Source organism: Thalassophryne amazonica, chromosome 4 (genome assembly GCF_902500255.1).
Source record: "Thalassophryne amazonica chromosome 4, fThaAma1.1, whole genome shotgun sequence".
NCBI lineage: Eukaryota > Metazoa > Chordata > Actinopteri > Batrachoidiformes > Batrachoididae > Thalassophryne > Thalassophryne amazonica.
The window spans coordinates 43,234,932-43,253,752 of record NC_047106.1 but is presented as its reverse complement, the minus strand read 5'-3'; the positions used below and the strand labels follow the sequence as shown (position 1 = coordinate 43,253,752).

The following is an 18,821-nucleotide window of genomic DNA, read 5'->3' as shown; positions in this document are numbered from 1 at the left end:
GCAAAATACATGGCGAGATTAAACACTGTGTCCACCATGAATGATATAGCCATTGTCTAAATCAGGAACAAATATGTTCTCCAGTAAATCAGTGACTCAAGAATGAGATAAACAAGAGGCACTTACAAATGTCCTGCCATGTATCTCACACACACACACACACACACACACACACGCACACACACACGCGCACACACACACGCACACACACACACACGAACATTGATAAACCTGTAGTGTTTGCAAATCAGCATCATAATTAGCACATCCATGTCTGTCACCTTACACATATAAACACTGCAGCTGTGTCCCATTACAGGGTCTGCACCCTTTTAAGCGGTGTGTCCCACAAAACTCTTACTCTCTTAGTCTCTTACTCTTGTGTCATTATGTTTCCTCTCCCTACATCATGTCGCCTGGCAACTTTAACCTTGTGATAAATGCATGTGTAAAACTAGCGTAGTGGGCCTAACCCATAGTTTAATAATCATTTTAGTAATTAAGTCTTGTATCAAATGTTCATTGAGTGGTGGTTGTTGGAATGAATTATACAAATTAGCACCCTAAATGACATTTGTATATGTCTTCTTATTTGCGTAACAATAAATTATACAGATTCTGGATAAAATCTTAATCAAAAAGCCTTTTTGAGGAACGTCTCAAGAATTTCACAACTACAATACAGGCATCAAACATCCTTAAAATCTAATCAGTGCATCTAACCTCCAGTTAGGACATATTGTCTAAACATCACATGCCTGACATATATGCCATATATGTGTACTGAGTGGACGGACATAACAAGGGCCTCGTGCACAATCCTTCGTCCAAGATACGAGGGGAGAAAAAAATTATATTCCATGCAAAAAAAAAAAACCCTAAGGGAAGATGACAACTACTGTTAATAACTTGACAAAAGGAGCTACTGCACATCTGAGTGCTGTTCAGTGTCCTTAACCTTTTAACATAGTAAACATTTGACTGATTTCAAGGTAAACATAATCCAAGCAGTGTGTTATAATGAGGCAATGTACAGAAAGTATTGTGGAGAGGTTCTGTACTCACAGGTGTGGTGAGATTTCATAGAAGTTGACCCCACGATATCGCTCCATATGATTTTTGGTGTAGATCTCCAGGTCTTTGTACGGGTTAACTGACACCAGCACTGAACCGATGTACGTCTGAGGAGAAGGTAACATATTATGATATCATATCATATGATGGAGTGTCACTTGCAGTAAGTAGGATGAAAACTGAAACCATCAATACAGTATAAAAAATAAATAACTGCACCCGTACGTCTAAAGCAACTATGCTTTTAACTATTCAAATGAGTATGCAAACGTAACGCCTCATGTACCCAAAAGCAGTATAGTGTGTCTGCCACTTACAAACAGCTCAATGATGGTGGCAGTAGAGGGGCAGGAGGGATCAATACAGAGAAAATGCATCAATAAAATGAAAATGCCACAAAAGAGAAACTGCATTTTTGCCTGCATTTGTTTTCCCATATTAATTCAAAGTGAAAAAGTTGCATAAAGCTCAATGCAACAAAAATTTGCCCCACAGTAGTAACAGGTAAATGTAACGGGGGGGGGGTAGACTGATGGTGGGTTCCTCCTCACAAGAAAAGTAGTGGGGAGAACACATACCCCTTGTGATTGTCCGTGTGCTGGATGTGATGCTCCCCAGCCTCACCTGCTGTGTCCTGTCTGTCAGGAAGTTAAAGATCCACTGACAGGTGGGAGCTGGCACAGAAAGGTTGGAGAGGTTTTTCTGAAGAATGTCAGGGATGATGGTGTTGAACGCTGAGCTACAGTCCACAAACAGGATCCTCACATACATCTCTGCAGAGTTCCAGTGCTGCAGGATATAATATAGTTCCATGTTGACTGCATCATCAACTAACTCGTTTGCTCAGTAGACAAACTGCAGGGGGTCCAGCAGAGGTCCTGTGATGTCCTTCAGGTGGCGCAATACCAGCCTTCAAAAGACTTCATGACTACAGATGTCAGGGCAATGGGCTTGTAGTCATTTAGTCCTGTTATGGAGGGTTTCTGTGGGACTGGGATAATAATGGAGCGTTTGAAGCAGGAAGAGACCTCGCACAGCTTCAGAGATCTGTTGAAGACCTGGGTGAAGATGGGCGCCAAATGATCAGCACATGCTCTCAGACATGAGAGGGAGACACCATCAGGTCCTGGAGCCTTTCTGATCTTTTGTTTGTGAAAGTGCTGACGTACTTCCTCTTCACAGATCGTTAGTGCGGGTGGTGTTGCAGATGGTGTTGATGACGTTTCTTGTCCAAGGACACAAACAGGGAGCTTGAATTTTATGCACAATTAAATGAAAATTAAATATACGGTGACCTTTATGTTGCCTCACTACCTTACTGTTTCTTGTGTCAGCGGGATTATATGCACCAAGCATAATTTGATTAAACTAGTTTTAGCACCTAGATATGTTTTGTCACTTTCACAGGTAAGAATAACCCCAGTCGTCTCTTACGACTAAATATGTTGGCGCACTAAAACCAGGCCTTGGTCCTCTTTAGAATGAAATAAAATGCTGTTTGTTTGAACTTAATATACAGTATCAACTAAAGCAATTTGTCTATATTTTTTTGAAACAGTTACACAAAGCTATTTGTCATTAACAGAACAAATACAGCCCTGCATCCACTCACATAGATGAGGTTTTCTTTGAAGCGTTTGCGCAGGTTCTCAATGAAGGCGGCTTCACTGGTGTAGTTCTCCAGCAGGACAAAGTCCTGCACACCCACACGGTCTCTGGCTGTCAGGGCCGACTCCATCATAGCCCGCACGCCGTCACTAGCAACCACCTAGAGGATTGAAATGAAGCATGTGAGGTGAGTGTATGAGCATAACAATGTTTTATATACATATATATATATATTATATATATATATATATATATATATATATATATATATATATATATATATATATATATATATATATATATATGACTAAGTCACACTGTGCTGAAGAAAATTCAGAAAAGAACACGAGGAGCCACAAAACAGCAAACACTTCAACACACACAGATAATCCTTCTTCATTTGGCACGATGGAAACACAGGATGAAAAGTAACCAGCAATGAAAATCAAAACTTAAATGTACAATCCAAGCATCAAATTACATCCCGGTGATGTCACGGCATGCACAACAACTTTTCAAGCTCCACAGAAATAGAAGATATTACTAAATGATATCACATTTAGGAACAGAAAAAAGAAAAAAACTGTGACCTTCTAGGAGGTGTCCATGAAAGAAACAATGGGGTTTGAGTGTTCCATTGCATTTGTAGAAATGTTTTTAATACATTTCAATAAGTACTGTGCATATTTAATGCGCTTATAACTTGTCAAAATAATGAACGGCTACAAATTATTTTGCATTTACAAATACACATAAACACATAAAATGTAAGATCATTTTTCACCTTTAAAAATACAAAATCTCTTTAGTAATAAAATTTACATTATTTATTTTGCTTTAGGTGGTCTTCTGCAGTTTATATAAAAATCAGCTTATACTTAATCAGGGTTTTGTTAAACTATCATTCTAATAATTATCAGCACATTTTAGTTGCATCCTGGAATTTATCAAAGTGTGAAAGTTAAGTGCTGTCTAGCAGCATGTGCTTCGCCGAATCCACAACACCTCAGATGCACCTTGGGTCCTGGATGGCAACCACCCAACAGACCATCCCCATATTACTAAAATACTTGCATCCTCAACACTCAGACACGTGTGCTGGATCATGCACAGAGGAAAGTGCCACATGACCTGCTTCATGACACTACCTCAAAATGCAAGTGACACTTCTCATCTTAGTCTCCCAAAGAAACTGCTTCTACAACCCCTGGCAATAATTATGGAATCACCGGCCTCGGAGGATGTTCATTCAGTTGTTTAATTTTGTAGAAAAACGCAGATCACAGACATGACACAAAACTAAAATAATTTCAAATGGCAACTTTCTGGCTTGAAGAAACACTATAAGAAATGAAGAAAAAAAAATTGTGGCAGTCAGTAACAGTTACTTTTTTAGATCAAACAGAGGGAAAAAAATATGGACTCACTCAATTCTGAGGAATAAATTATGGAATCACCCTGTAAATTTTCATCCCCAAAACTTACACCTGCATCAAATCAGATCTGCTCGTTAGTCTGCATCTAAAAAGGAGTGATCACACCTTGGAGAGCTGTTGCACCAAGTGGACTGACATGAATCATGGCTCCAACACGAGAGAAGTCAAATGAAACAAAGGAGAGGTTTATCAAACTCTTAAAAGAGGGTAAATCATCACACAATGCTGCAAAAGATGTTGGTTGTTCACAGTCAGCTGTGTCTAAACTCTGGACCAAATACAAACAACATGAGAAGGTTGTTAAAGACAAACATACTGGTAGACCAAGGAAGACATCAAAGCGTCAAGACAGAAAACTTAAAGCAATATGTCTCAAAAATCGAAAATGCACAACAAAACAAATGAGGAACGAATGGGAGGAAACTGGAGTCAACGTCTGTGACCGAACTGTAAGAAACCGCCTAAAGGAAATGGGATTTACATACAGAAAAGCTAAACGAAAGCCATCATTAACACCTAAACAGAAAAAACAAGGTTACAATGGGCTAAGGAAAAGCAATCGTGGACTGTGGATGGCTGGATGAAAATCATATTCAGTGATGAATCTCGAATCTGCATTGGGCAAGGTGATGATGCTGGAACTTTTGTTTGGTGCCGTTCCAATGAGATTTATAAAGATGACTGCCTGAAGAGAACATGTAAATTTCCACAGTCATTGATGATATGGGGCTGCATGTCAGGTAAAGGCACTGGGGAGATGGCTGTCATTACATCATCAATGAATGCACAAGTTTACGGTGATATTTTGGACACTTTTCTTATCCCATCAATTGAAAGGATGTTTGGGGATATGATAATGCATCTTGCCATAGAGCAAAAACTGTGAAAACATTCCTTGCAAAAAGACACATAGGGTCAATGTCATGGCCTGCAAATAGTCCGTATCTTAATCCAATTGAAAATCTTTGGTGGAAGTTGAAGAAAATGGTCCATGACAAGGCTCCAACCTGCAAAGCTGATCTGGCAACAGCAATCAGAGAAAGTTGGAGCCAGATTGATGAAGAGTAGTGTTTGTCACTCATTAAGTCCATGCCTCAGAGACTGCAAGCTGTTATAAAAGCCAGAGGTGGTGCAACAAAATACTAGTGATGTGTTGGAGCGTTCTTTTGTTTTTTCCTGATTTCCTATAGTGTTTCTTAAAGCCAGGAAGTTGCCATTTGAAATGACTTTAGTTTTGTGTCATATCTGTGATCTGCTTTTTTTTCTACAAAATTAAACAACTGAATGAACATCATCCGAGGCCGGTAATTCCATAATTTTTGCCAGGGGTTGTATGACACAAGTCATTCCAGCTGTAGGATCCACCAAAGTGACCTGGTAAGACCTGGAAGGCAGTTGTATTAACTCATGAAGTCTTTCTCTTAGCTACATAGATAAAAATTTTAAAATAGTAAACATAAACTCAAGGCAATGTTTTCATTTTAAGCAGAAGAAATTCAACATCTGTGCAGCTGGTTGCCTTGTGTTTTTGGATTTTCTCAACCTTTGTTCTTTTTTATTTCTTAAATGGTATAGATGGCTAACTTCATGGCCAAAATACATTACATTTGGAATTTAAGATTGAGGTCTTTTATACCTTTACTGTCATTTTGTTTCATATGTAGTAGTAAGTGTATCACACTGCTTGTATTTGTACTGAACCTTTATGGTACACACGAGACTTTTCGGGGCACAGAACTGTACGCAGAATACACTGTACCACTCTGCACAGTATGATTATACACAGAGATGCACATACACTGGTACTCATGGTGCTTGTGTATGCTAAAAATAAATGATGCACAGCAGAAAACGTAAAGGAAGCGCTTCATAAGAGGAAAGCAATGACTGATTGTAGGAAAAGTGTTTCTCTCTGCTGTGCATCAATGATGTTTCACACACACGAGCATCATGAGTACCAGTTATGTGCACCGCTCATTATAAACACATTTGCATTTGTTTCCGAAAGTCAACATTTCATCTCCTTTCCACAAACTGTGTGTCCCTCTAGTTTCATGATCTGTTCAGGAGGAGGCATGGCCACACCGCTCATCCTGCTGTGTATGTCGAATAGCAGTAACAGTGAGCCAGCCAGTTGATGCAAGGGAAAGGATTATTCCAATCAAGAACTTTGGAAGCATGAATGGAATTGGTTAATTTACCTTTTCCTTTCGAAACATGAACCTAAAAGTGAAAGCCTATGACCAAACATTTGTTGTTGCCTCACTGTCCCCGGATGAGACCAAAAGGCATTCTAGTTTAGCCAGAAAATGTGCACACAATGACTTCTAATCTATACAGAGTGAGCGTTTATGAGATACTGTCATTTGTGCAAAATACAAACAAACTTAAAATGGGGGAAATATTGAAGGCAGTCTGACACGACGCGTCACAACAACAACAAAAAACACTTCATGCACTACACAGGAAATTCATCCCAACATGAATGACAAAAGATGTAATCAATTCATAAACATTTAATGAAAAAAAAAAACAAGTTTACATTTACGCTTTGTCTCACAGTGCTAAAGTGGCTGACGGCAGCTCTCTGCTGCTCACAGAACCATGACTTCTGTATAACATAACACCCCTAAACCATATACCACAAAAATAACAGGTTTTTTTGTTTCTTTTTCTACTTCTGGATAAACAGTGAAATATTTTGCCCCATATTTAACAGTGAGTGATGTTATCACAACAGACAGTTGCCAAACAAACCAAAGTGCAACCGTTTGCATCCAAATTTCACACATTTAAAAATATACAGCACAAAATTACCCCAAGAAACAACGTTAATACAAAATACTTACATTTTTATGCTCACTGGTACATTTGCCCAGAAATCCGTGTTCTAATATAGATGCTTGAGTTTTACGCATAAGATTGCAAATGTTAGCCACATCCATTATTACAACGAACTGAAATGAACAAGACTTGTACCTGATGAACAGGCACACACACACACACACACACACACACACACACACACACACACACACACACACACACACACACACACACATGGAGTGCAGCAGGTGCTGTTGTGTTTCGCAGTACAGTAGCTGTCATGCCTCAGGAGACAACAAAGAAGAGACAGAGAGAGAAAAGGTGGAGAAATCTTGAGGGAGGTGAAAAGCCATTAATTAGCGTTGGGTGAGACAGGAGGGAAAAACACATCAACGGGTCACGACTCCGGGCGAGCCTCAATTAAATTGTACTGGAAAGTTAACGACGCACCCTGAAATTCCTCACAGAGGCACCCTCAGTTCATTACATCACTCTATGGCCTGAGTTCACTGCACAACAGACACACGTGCACAACATTGTTTCGGGATTTCACAAAAGTTTGAATATATTTAGTGCCGATTTCACTTCTCGTAGTACTTGACGTGTGTGATGCTGGCTTACATCTGAATGTGCAAGCTCATACACAACTTCAAGGAAACTGCAGCATGTACATACTGTCTGTACAACCTGTAAGCAAGTGAACTGATCCTTTCATATTCCTCTTTACACGCTTTCAAAGAGCCAAACATAGAGCCAGTATGGATCCAAATCACTTCTTAATTTACGGTATATCCAGAAAGTATTCACAGCGCTTCACTTTTTCCACATTTTGTTATGTTACAGCCTTATTCCAAAATAGAGTCAATTCATTTTTCCCCATGAAAATTCCACTCACAATACCCAATAAAGACAACATGAAAAATGTTTTTTTCCTTTGTTTTTTCTTTGTTGCAAATTTATTACAAATAAAGAACTAAGAAATTACATGTACATAAGTATTCACACCCTTTGCTCAAGCACCTTTGGCAGCAATTACAGCCTCAAGTCTTCTTGAATATGATGCCACAAGCATGGTGAACCTATCTTTGGGCAGTTTTGCCCATTCCTCTTTGGAGCACCTCTCAAGTTCCATCAGGTTGGATGGGGAGTGTCGGTGCACAGCATTTTCAGATCTCACCAGACATGTCCAATCGGATTCAGGTCTTGGCTCTGGCTGGGCCACTCAAGGACATTCACAGAGTTGTCCTGAAGCCACTCCTCTGATATCTTGGCTGTGTGCTTAGGGTCACTGTCCTGCTGAAAGATGAATCGTCACCCCAGTCTGAGGTCAAGAGCGCTCTGGAGCAGCTTTTCATCCAGGATGTCTCCGTACATTGCTACATTCATCTTTCCCTCAATCCTGACTAGTGTCCCAGTTCCTGCCGCTGAAAAACATCTCCACAGCATGATGCTGCTACCAACATGCTTCACTGTAGGGATGGTGTCTGGTTTCCTCCAAACATGGCGCCTGGCATTCACGCCAAAACGTTCAATCTTTGTTTTATCAGACCAGAGAATTTTGTTTCTCATGGTCAGAGTCCTTCAGGTGCCTTTTGGCAAACTCCAGGTGGGTTGCCATTATGCCTTTTACAACCCCTGGCAAAAATTATGGAATCACCGGCCTCGGGGGATGTTCATTCAGTTGTTTAATTTTGTAGAAAAAAAAAACAGATCACAGACATGACAAAACTAAAGTCATTTCAAATGGCAACTTTCTGGCTTTAAGAAACACTATAAGAAATCAGGAAAAAGAATTGTGGCAGTCACTAACTGTTACTTTTTTAGACCAAGCAGAGGGAAAAAAAATATGGAATCACTCAATTCTGAGGAAAAAATTATGGAATCATGAAAAACAAAAGAACGCTCCAACACATTACTAGTATTTTGTTGCACCACCTCTGGCTTTTATAACAGCTTGCAGTCTCTGAGGTATGAACTTAATGAGTGACAAACAGTACTCTTCATCAATCGGGCTCCAACTTTCTCTGATTGCTGTTGCCAGATCAGCTTTGCAGGTTGGAGCCTTGTCATGGACCATTTTCTTCAACTTCCACCAATGATTTTCAATTGGATTAAGATTCGGACTATTTGCAGGCCATGACATTGACCCTATGTGTCTTTTTGCAAGGAATGTTTTCACAGTTTTTGCACTATGGCAAGATGCATTATCATCTTGAAAAATGATTTCATCATCCCCAAACATCCTTTCAATTGATGGGATAAGAAAAGTGTCCAAAATATCAACGTAAACTTGTGCATTTATTGATGATGTAATGACAGCCATCTCCCCAGTGCCTTAAGCTGACATGCAGCCCCATATCATCAATGACTGTGGAAATTTACATGTTCTCTTCAGGCAGTCATCTTTATAAATCTCATTAGAACAGCACCAAACAAAAGTTTCAGCATCATCACCTTGCCCAATGCAGATTTGAGATTCATCACTGAATATGACTTTCATCTAGTCATCCACAGTCCACGATTGCTTTTCCTTAGCCCATTGTAACCTTGTTTTTTTCTGTTTAGGTGTTAATGATGGCTTTCGTTTAGCTTTTCTGTATGTAAATCCCATTTCCTTTAGGCGGTTTCTTACAGTTTGGTCACATACGTTGACTCCAGTTTCCTCCCATTCGTTCCTCATTTGTTTTGTTGTGCATTTTCGATTTTTGAGACATATTGCTTTAAGTTTTCTGTCTTGACGCTTTGATGTCTTCCTTGGTCTACCAGTATGTTTGCCTTTAACAACTTTCCCATGTTGTTTGTATTTGGTCCAGAGTTTAGACACAGCTGACTGTGAACAACCAACATCTTTTGCAACATTGCGTGATGATTTACCCTCTTTTAAGAGTTTGATAATCCTCTCCTTTGTTTCAATTTACATCTCTCGTGTTGGAGCCATGATTCATGTCAGTCCACTTGGTGCAACGGCTCTCCAAGGTGTGATCACTCCTTTTTAGATGCAGACTAACAAGCAGATGTGATTTGATGCAGGTGTTAGTTTTGGGGATGAAAATTTACAGGGTGATTCCATATTTTTTTCCTCAGAATTGAGTGAGTCCATATTTATTTCCCTCTGCTTGGTCTAAAAAAGTAACCATTACTGACTGCCATAATTTTTTTTTCCTGATTTCTTATAGTGTTTCTTAAAGCCAGAAAGTTGCCATTTGAAATGACTTTAGTTTTGTGTCATGTCTGTGATCTGCTTTTTTTCTACAAAATTAAACAACTGAATGAACATCCTCCGAGGCCGGTGATTCCATAATTTTTGCCAGGGGTTGTACTAAGGAGTGACTTCTGTCTGGCCAATCTACCATACAGGCCTGATTGGTGGGTTGCTACAGAGATGGTTGTCCTTCTGGAAGGTTATCATTTCTCCATCGAGAAATGCTGGAGCTCTGACAGAGTGACTGTGGGGTTGTAGGTCACCTCCCTGACTAAGGCCCTTCTCCCCACTCACTAAGTTTAGATGGATGGCCAGCTCAAGGAAGAGTCCTGGTGGATCTGAATTTCTTCCATTTAAAGATGATGGAGGCCACTGTGCTCATTGGGACCTTCAAAGCAGCAGAAATGTTTCTTTACCCTTCCCCAGATTTGTCCCTTGAGACAATCTTTTCTCGGGGGTCTACAGACAATTCCTTTGACTTCATGCTTGGTTTGTGCTCTGACATGCACTGCCAACTGTGGTACTTTATATACTCAACAAAAATATAAACGCAACACTTTTGGTTTTGCTCCCATTTTGTATGAGATGAACTCAAAGATCTAAAACTTTTTCCACATACACAATATCACCATTTCCCTCAAATATTGTTCACAAACCAGTCTAAATCTGTGATAGTGAGCACTTCTCCTTTGCTGAGATAATCCATCCCACCTCACAGGTGTGCCATATCAAGATGCTGATTAGACACCATGATTAGTGCACAGGTGTGCCTTAGACTGCCCACAATGGAAATGGTGATAGCAAAAGATGCATCTGAGCTCAATTTTGAGCTTCATGGCAAAGGCTGTGAATACTTACGTACATGTGATTCCTAAAAAAAAAAAAAAAAAAAAAAAAAAAAAAAAAAAAAAAAAACGTGAAAAATCTAAAAAAAATGTTTTTACATTGTCATTATGGTGTATTGTGTGTAGAATTTTGAGTGGAAAAATTAATTTCATCCATTTTGGAATAAGGCTGAAACATAAAATGTAGAAAAAGTGAAGCACTGTGAGTTAGAGTTGGGATGACTAATGAAAAATATTCGTTGACTCGTTGGGTAACATTCGTCATCGACTAGTCTGCAAATAAATTTGTCATTAAGCCAATTTTGAATGTTCATGGTGAAACTCAAATGTGACATTTATTTTAACAAATATAAGCACAAAATCACAAATACAAAAAAACATGAAGCATGAAGACAATACCTGCATTTACTTACTAGGCATAGACTACCTGTTTGAGCTGACTAATTCACCTGTCAAGTTTCACACACTTTCTTCACTGAGTGAAGGGAGTGGTGGCAGCTCCAGCAGGTCTATTCTATTAAGGGATAAATGAACTTAATAAATGGCTTTCAACTAGTCAACTATTTTTTAGTAGTCGACTAATTGGATGTTAGCTAGTCAACTATTGTGACTAGTTGTTCCATGCCTACTGTGAATACTTTCCGGATGCACTGTATGATTTAAACTTTCACTGGCGATTCTCTTTGGCTTCTCAAACCAGGCTGGGTCTGTGCACAAGAGGAATCACCAATACCACAAATCCTGTGTTGATTGTTTAAAACTCCCACATAAAATGGCATGAAACAAAGGCCTGGAACCTTGCCACAGCAGTGTGCACGCATGTCATTTTTAAACCACTCATTCATAAAAACTGTTCTTTTTTTTTCTTTTGTCTCAGTCAGATGATAATTGCTTTGTTTATTTGTCTTTGCACTGCACTATTTGTCCAGCGTTCATCACACCAAACAACCTGAACAATGCTTAGACATCTAATTTTTGAAGCATAAAGCAGCAGGTCGTCTGCTTTATGAGCAGCAGATTCTTCCTGACTGATTTAATGAGACACATAAAATAAAGTAGAATACTGTAAATTCTTCTAGTATTTGCTTGTACCAAGATGCCATGGCTTATTTCACAAACCTCAAAATGTCATAATGCAAGAGGAAAAAAGAAATATGAAACTTATTCCCTTGCAGTCCCATTCTTTATCCCCAATCACTTCCTTTATACACTCTCGGCTTCATTCTCCATGACTTCATTGTTTCCCAAAGCCACTTCCAGTGTTTGGCTTTCCTGCATACAGAGCCAGTCTCTGGACCTCCACCCATTCTCTCCACACTTCATGCACATACATAAATTCACAGGAGCAATTCAAGTGTGCACTGGCATCTTCCTACATCTCCTCACATTTTCCAAATCTTGTGCAACAAGCACGGCAGCCTGGAGTCAGGTTAGCAAGAGGAAGTCTGAAGTAGCAAAACTGGGACTGCCACTTCTAATGGAGTGGAATGCTATTGTGTCTTTGAGGGTGGCTCCTAAAATATATGCAAAAAAAAGCTATGCAACAAATGAACTGTTCAGACTGGCAGGATTTTAACTTCTATAAACAGAGCTTCATGATGCCATGCAACCAGAATACTGGACAAAAGTTTAAAAAAAAATCTCATAATTTAAAAAAGAATGTCATTGTCCAGCACCTTCTTCTTTGGCAGGTAGTAGAAATTTTAAGCAAGACTTCAATTTGGATCTAATCCTAGATGCGATCAAAGGACTGACTGCAGAACAACATTGGTGGTATCAACCACATTCCTGTGGAAACGTACAAGGAAGGAGGTGCTTTACTCTCGTGCTAGCCATGCCCTCATCCTCACAATCTCAGTTCAACTCAATTCAATTTACAACCCCAATTCCAATGAAGTTGGGACATTGTGTAAAATGTAAATAAAAACAGAATACAATGCTTTACAAATCCTCTTCATCCTATATTCAATTGAATACACCACAAAGACAAGATGTTTAATGTTCAAACTGATAAACGTTATTGTTTTTGTGCAAATATTTGCTCATTTTGAAATGGATGTCTGCAACACGTTTCAAAAAAGCTGGGACAGTGGTATGTTTACCACTGTGTTACATCACCTTTCCTTCTAATAACACTCAATAAGCATTTGGGAACTGAGGACACTAATTGTTGAAACTTTGTAGATGGAATTTTAGGTGAAATTGTAGGTGGAATACAACATCTCAACTTCAATGGAATTGGGGCTGTATGTAGCCAGCACCAAATCATAACAAAAGCATAATACCATGAGTAAGCACATGGATGACAGTGCTCAAGGAATTTGAGCACTGTTTGATTACAGAACATTTGACCACTCATTAAAGTGACTCTGAAGGTGCATTTACATGTGCATGCCTTTGCTTCACGAAACAGCACGACACATCACAACCTGTGTTGTGATCATAGGCGTAGGAGGTGGGGTCTATTTGGGGGGGTGACACCAAATTTGTCCGAATTTCAGAAACCCCCAGCGTGTTTTTGAAATTCGCGGCTCCTAAAACTATTACAATACATTTATATATGTTCTCCACTCAGATTGCAATAGCCAATCACAGATTAGCCTTTCTGTCCATCATTTACTTGTATTTTGGCATGCTTGGCACCAGAAAGTTATGATGGATCCAAAGGGATCCAAAAAGGCTAGGACCAAAAGTTATATTGGATCGGTTCTCACTGACCAATAGCATTAGAGCTTACTGCCAACAGCTAGCTAATCACAGCGCGGCATACAATTATTCATGAGATGACATCACTAATGATGTAGCAGAGGTCAGGAACTAGCTGACAGACGCTGGCTGAAAAAATGGCAACAAACATGTCAACAACAGCAGAAAATCGTCTGCCAGCGAGGTTTGCTGAGTTCACAGAGGAGGAACTGGTGGAAATATTGAACTCCAAGGATGCCAAAAACACTAAGAAGGTAGACAAGCACGCTACTAACAAAATAAATTGATTTAATTTACTTGACTCTTTGTTGTTTGCTTAATTTGGGAGGGGGGTGGAGAACATAACATTGACAGTTATATTGGCTACGCCTCGTCCAATATAACTTTTCTTCATCCAATATTTCTCTATGTTGGACTCCTTACCATCCATTATTTGTATAATATATATATATATATATATATATATATTTTTTTTTTTTTTTTTTTACAAAATTATCCTTTATTGACTGAGTTTCATTCATGAAGTCAGTGGTGTGTGTAAGTGAAGAGTTAATGGTCCATGTCCTCGGACGACAGAGTCACGGGCAGAAAACATACACCTGTTTATCAATCAAATGTCACGGACAAAATGACAAGAATAACCAAAACCACTTACTTATGGAAGGAAATATTGTCTTTATAAATATTGTATTCCACCATTTGGAAGATTCAGACGGCTTTCGGTGGCTTTTCAGTCGTGTGACTATCCGAGAAATTGTGGACGAGGTGAGCATGTCACAACATGTCCTGTGAGGCTTCAACACGAAGGCGCTTTTGTTGCGCCATCAGCTTCGTGCCAATGAATTTTCGCTGCAACTCTTTTCATGGCAAAATCTTCTGTCACAGTGGAATGTGCCGAAAAAGTGCTGATGTCCACCTCTTCCGCAGATTCTCGGACAGTCACACGACAGTCCCACATCATCACAGCGTTCACTCTGGAAATGATCCGGTCATTTCAGCATGTTGATGGCCGCCCGGAGCGCGGCTCACTCTCCACCGTTGTGCGGCCGTCTTTAAACAGGTGGAGAGTGAGCTCCTTAATCTGTGTGATGCCCAGAGGATCGTCACCGAAAGCCGTCTGAATAATCCGAATGGTTTCCACCTGGCTGTCACCCAGTTTCTGGCAAAATTTGATGCAGTCGCGCTGCTCCAGTTGTTCCGCCATTCCCTTGCAAAGAAAAAACGACGAGAGACTCCACCCATCCTCACATAAAGGCTGCTTACAAGCAAATGACGCAACTGACAGGCGTGAAAAAATTCATGCATGCGCACGAAGGTTCAAGGTTGGATCATGCAAGCACACGTGATTCAAATCCATCAGGTTTTTGAAAAAAATAAAAAGGTTGGATACTTTTCTAACAGACCTTGTAATCATAACAGTTGGTGTCTTCTACCAAGCTGCTTGCCTGTTGTCCTGTAGTCCATCCCAGCATGGTGCAGGTCTATATTTTTGTCCCTGGTGTCCTTAGTCAGCTCTTTGGTCTTGGCTATGGTGGACATGTTGGAGTGTGATTGATTGAGTGTGTGAACAGGTGTCTTTTATACAGGTAACAAGTTCAAACAGGTGCAATTAATATAGGTAAAGAGTGCAGAATAAGAGAGCTTCTTAAAGAAAAATTAACACGTCTGCGAGAGCCAGAATTCTTGCTGGTTATATTATTTTATGCAATAAAATGCAAATTAATTATTTAAAAATCATACAATGTGATTTTCTGGATTTTTTTTGTTTTTGTTTTTTTGATTCTGTCTCTCACAGTTGAAGTGTACCTACGATAAAAATTACAGACCTCTCCATTCATTGTAGGTGGGAAAACCTGCAAAACTGACAGGGGTCAAATACTTATTTTCCCCACTGTATATAACCTCTTTGGTTGGTCCACAGGTGGCCTTTAGTTCTCTTACTCTCCACCAGGAGGCAGCACTGCTTTGGCTTTGGACTAGAAGGAGTGGGCTTCATGCTGGCATTTACAACCCTAGACCCTGGCACTAGACTCTACAGAGTTGAAGACATCTGTTCTACTTCTACACTGATGATGGGCATCACACTTTTGAGTAAAATTTCATCAATTTTTTTTTCTTGGCCTATGGAATATTTTTTAGACAAACATATTTTCCTTAACATGGCCCATGCCCGAATTTCCCAGCCCATCTGCCCAAATTTGAGCATTTTGCCGAGCCCAAGGGGGGCGGTTGCCCCCCCTGCTCCCCCACCTCCTACGCCTATGGTTGTGATGTGTTGTGCTGGAGAGTAAACTCGTCTTTAACTGGTGAAGACAGGACGCCAGAGGGGCGCCGGTGTGTGCTATTGCGCACACAGAATTTTGGAATGTTCAAAAAAAATCTTTCATGCACAAATGTCATGCTATATGGCGCAATCTAATCTCCAACACTATGTGCAGCTCGTCAAGTGGAGTAAAGAAGAAGTGAACAGAGTGAGTGGTGACATCAGCGGATTGAATCAGAGCGCAGCTCGTCTGAACATTATAACAAGAAGTTAAATCTGTTATAAATATACTTTAACAGCTGCAGACAAGAAGGAAAGAACACGCAACTGTTTTATCAAGCCACACAAATGTAAACAAGACAAATAATTACCTTTTGAGACGGCTCAAAATGCTTTCTGCAACTTGTTAAGCTGGGCTAACACTGTGCGAGTTTTGGCACTTTTTCAGCCGATTTTTCACTTGTGCGAGAATTTTTTGGATTGCGTTTTACATTGTGTAGTATACATGGAGTAACAAGCTGCGTTTAGCTTCTCACGACCACCTCCCGATCAGCAATCGTATGGTCGGATGAAAATCGAACCTGTTTGATATTCTGGTCGGCCGTCGTGAGGGTATCCCACTGCTGAAGCGCTACAAGCGTCTCTCGCACTGTGACTGTCTCTTTGGGAGAGCAGCTTCTGTTTCTTTTTTCCCCATTCAACTCATTTAAAGTCTTGTATTTTATTTTATTTTATTTTTTGTTAAAACTTTGATGTCTCCCATCGAGAGTTTTTGTAAAAATAAGAAATGTAAATAAAGTTTGAAAAAAAACGAAAAAAGAAAAAAAAAAGCTTCAGTTTACATTTTGTTTCTGGAAACAAGAGTCCGACGTGTGGTTTTTGAACGTACAATGTGAGCAGTCAGATTGCATCAGAGCATCACGCCGTACAGTGAAAGAACATTAATCGTGCGCTCTGAACTTTTATACTGTGTGGTTTTGTCGCACAGTTTGAGCTGGAGCCAAGTACAATGATGAAAATATCGTACAGTGTCTGCCCAGCGTTAGGCTCCGGCTGCAGCCTCCTCTGTGATTCAGGAAGTGATTAGTGTGGTTTTCAACGGCCAATTTGCAGAAAAAAATGATTAATCCGCCACGAAATAATTATTTATATACTCAGCGTCCAGCCCAGAGCGCGTGACAGCCGGTAGAACACAGAACGGCGTCCAGCTATGAGCACAGCGGGTGGGATCGTCACAATGGCATTTGTGCTATTGCGTGAAGCAAAGGTATGCACGTGTAAGTGCACCTTGATTCTGTGAAAAGTTCCAGAGTCAGCAACCACTTCAAGTGAGAATCACAATCACTCACAAACCACAATCTAGTCAGATTACAACAATTGTAGAGGAATCTTAAGGCACCTTGACACTTGCATGAATTTGATTACTGCACTGATACGCAATCTGGCGTGCAGTGAGTAAACCTGTTGTAAACTGTGTGTGAACTGTGCGCAGCTGTGAGCCAATGTGCAAAGAAAACTTTGAAATGTTCAAAACTTGTGGCACGCATTAATTTTGTGAACTAGACATGAACATTGCTCAACATATATTCAAAAACGCTGTGTGTCACTGAGAGTCAATGTGTCTCACTGCTGCAGCACATTTGAACGAGATGTTACATCTGTAATAAACATCATTTTACAGATATATTCTCTAACACATAAGAAGGAATTACAATGCAACTGTTTCACCAATCTAATCCAATATAAATATTAGAAATCATTACCTTTGAGATGATTCCAAATGCGTTCTCCACTGCAGGACACACACGAGAGAAGCTGCAGCTGCAGATAATTTCTATGTGATGCTAGGAGCGATGAAAGATGGTTTCATCAGCCAAGTTCTGAGCGCAAATGGATCATCAGCTATGAAACAATTATTTTATATAACGTGGCGTCAAACTGGACAAAGCGGGTCGCATTGGCACTACGAATTGTGCAGCAGTGTTGGGATCAAATTCCTGCAAGTGTTAAGGTGCGTTTACTCCAATCCATTGCAGGCAATATCTAAACAAAAATTCTTAACTATAGGTTCAAACATGTAGTCAATAACACACTTTCTGAAAGTCAAACTGGATTCAGACCAACCTGAGTATAAAAAATAATAATTATTAAATAATTTAATAATAAACAATTACAGTGGGGCCAAAAAGTATTTAGTCAGTCCCTGATTGTGCAAGTTCTCCTACTTAGAAAAATGAGAGAGGTCTGTAATTTTCAACATAGGTACACAAATGACAAAATGAGAGAAAAAAAAAATCCAGAAAATCACATTTTTAAAGAATTTATTTGTAAATTATGGTGGAAAATAAGTATTTGGTCACCCACAAACGAGCAAGATTTCTGGCTCTCATAGACCTGCAACTTGTTCTTTAAGAAGCTCTTCTGTCCTCCAATTGTTACCTGTATTAATGGCACCTGTTGGAACTTATCTGTATAAAAGACACCTGTCCACAGCCTCATACAGTCAGACTCCAAACTCAACCACGGCCAAGACCAAAGAGCTGTCGAAGGACACCAGAAAGAAAATTGTAGACCTGCACCAGGCTGGGAAGAGTGAATCTACAATAGTCAAGCAGGTTGGTGTGAATAAATCAACTGTGGGAGCAATTGTAAGAAAATGGAAGACATACAAGACCATTGATAATCTCCCTCGATCTGGGGCTCCACGCAAGATGTCATCCCGTGGGGTCAAAATGATCATGAGAATGGTGAACAAAAATTCCAGAACTACATGGAGGGACCTGATGAATGACCTGCAGAGAGCTGGGACCAAAGTAACAAAGGCTACACACTACGAGAGAGGGACTCAAATCCTGCAGTGC

General features: G+C 39.8%; 1 protein-coding gene across 2 annotated transcripts in view; it reads right to left on the bottom strand.

Annotated features, from left to right (window-relative positions):
- Window positions 1–18,821, bottom strand: part of LOC117508127 (unconventional myosin-Ic-like) — a 199,785-nt gene that overhangs the window by 71,342 nt on the left and 109,622 nt on the right. For both annotated transcript variants that reach the window (XM_034167786.1, XM_034167785.1), the window contains exons 2-3: window positions 2,687–2,842; window positions 1,066–1,181 (exon numbers count right to left, since the gene is read on the bottom strand). In XM_034167786.1, the coding sequence (XP_034023677.1) occupies window positions 1,066–1,181; window positions 2,687–2,842 (272 nt within the window). The remainder of the gene's footprint in view (window positions 1–1,065; window positions 1,182–2,686; window positions 2,843–18,821) is intronic.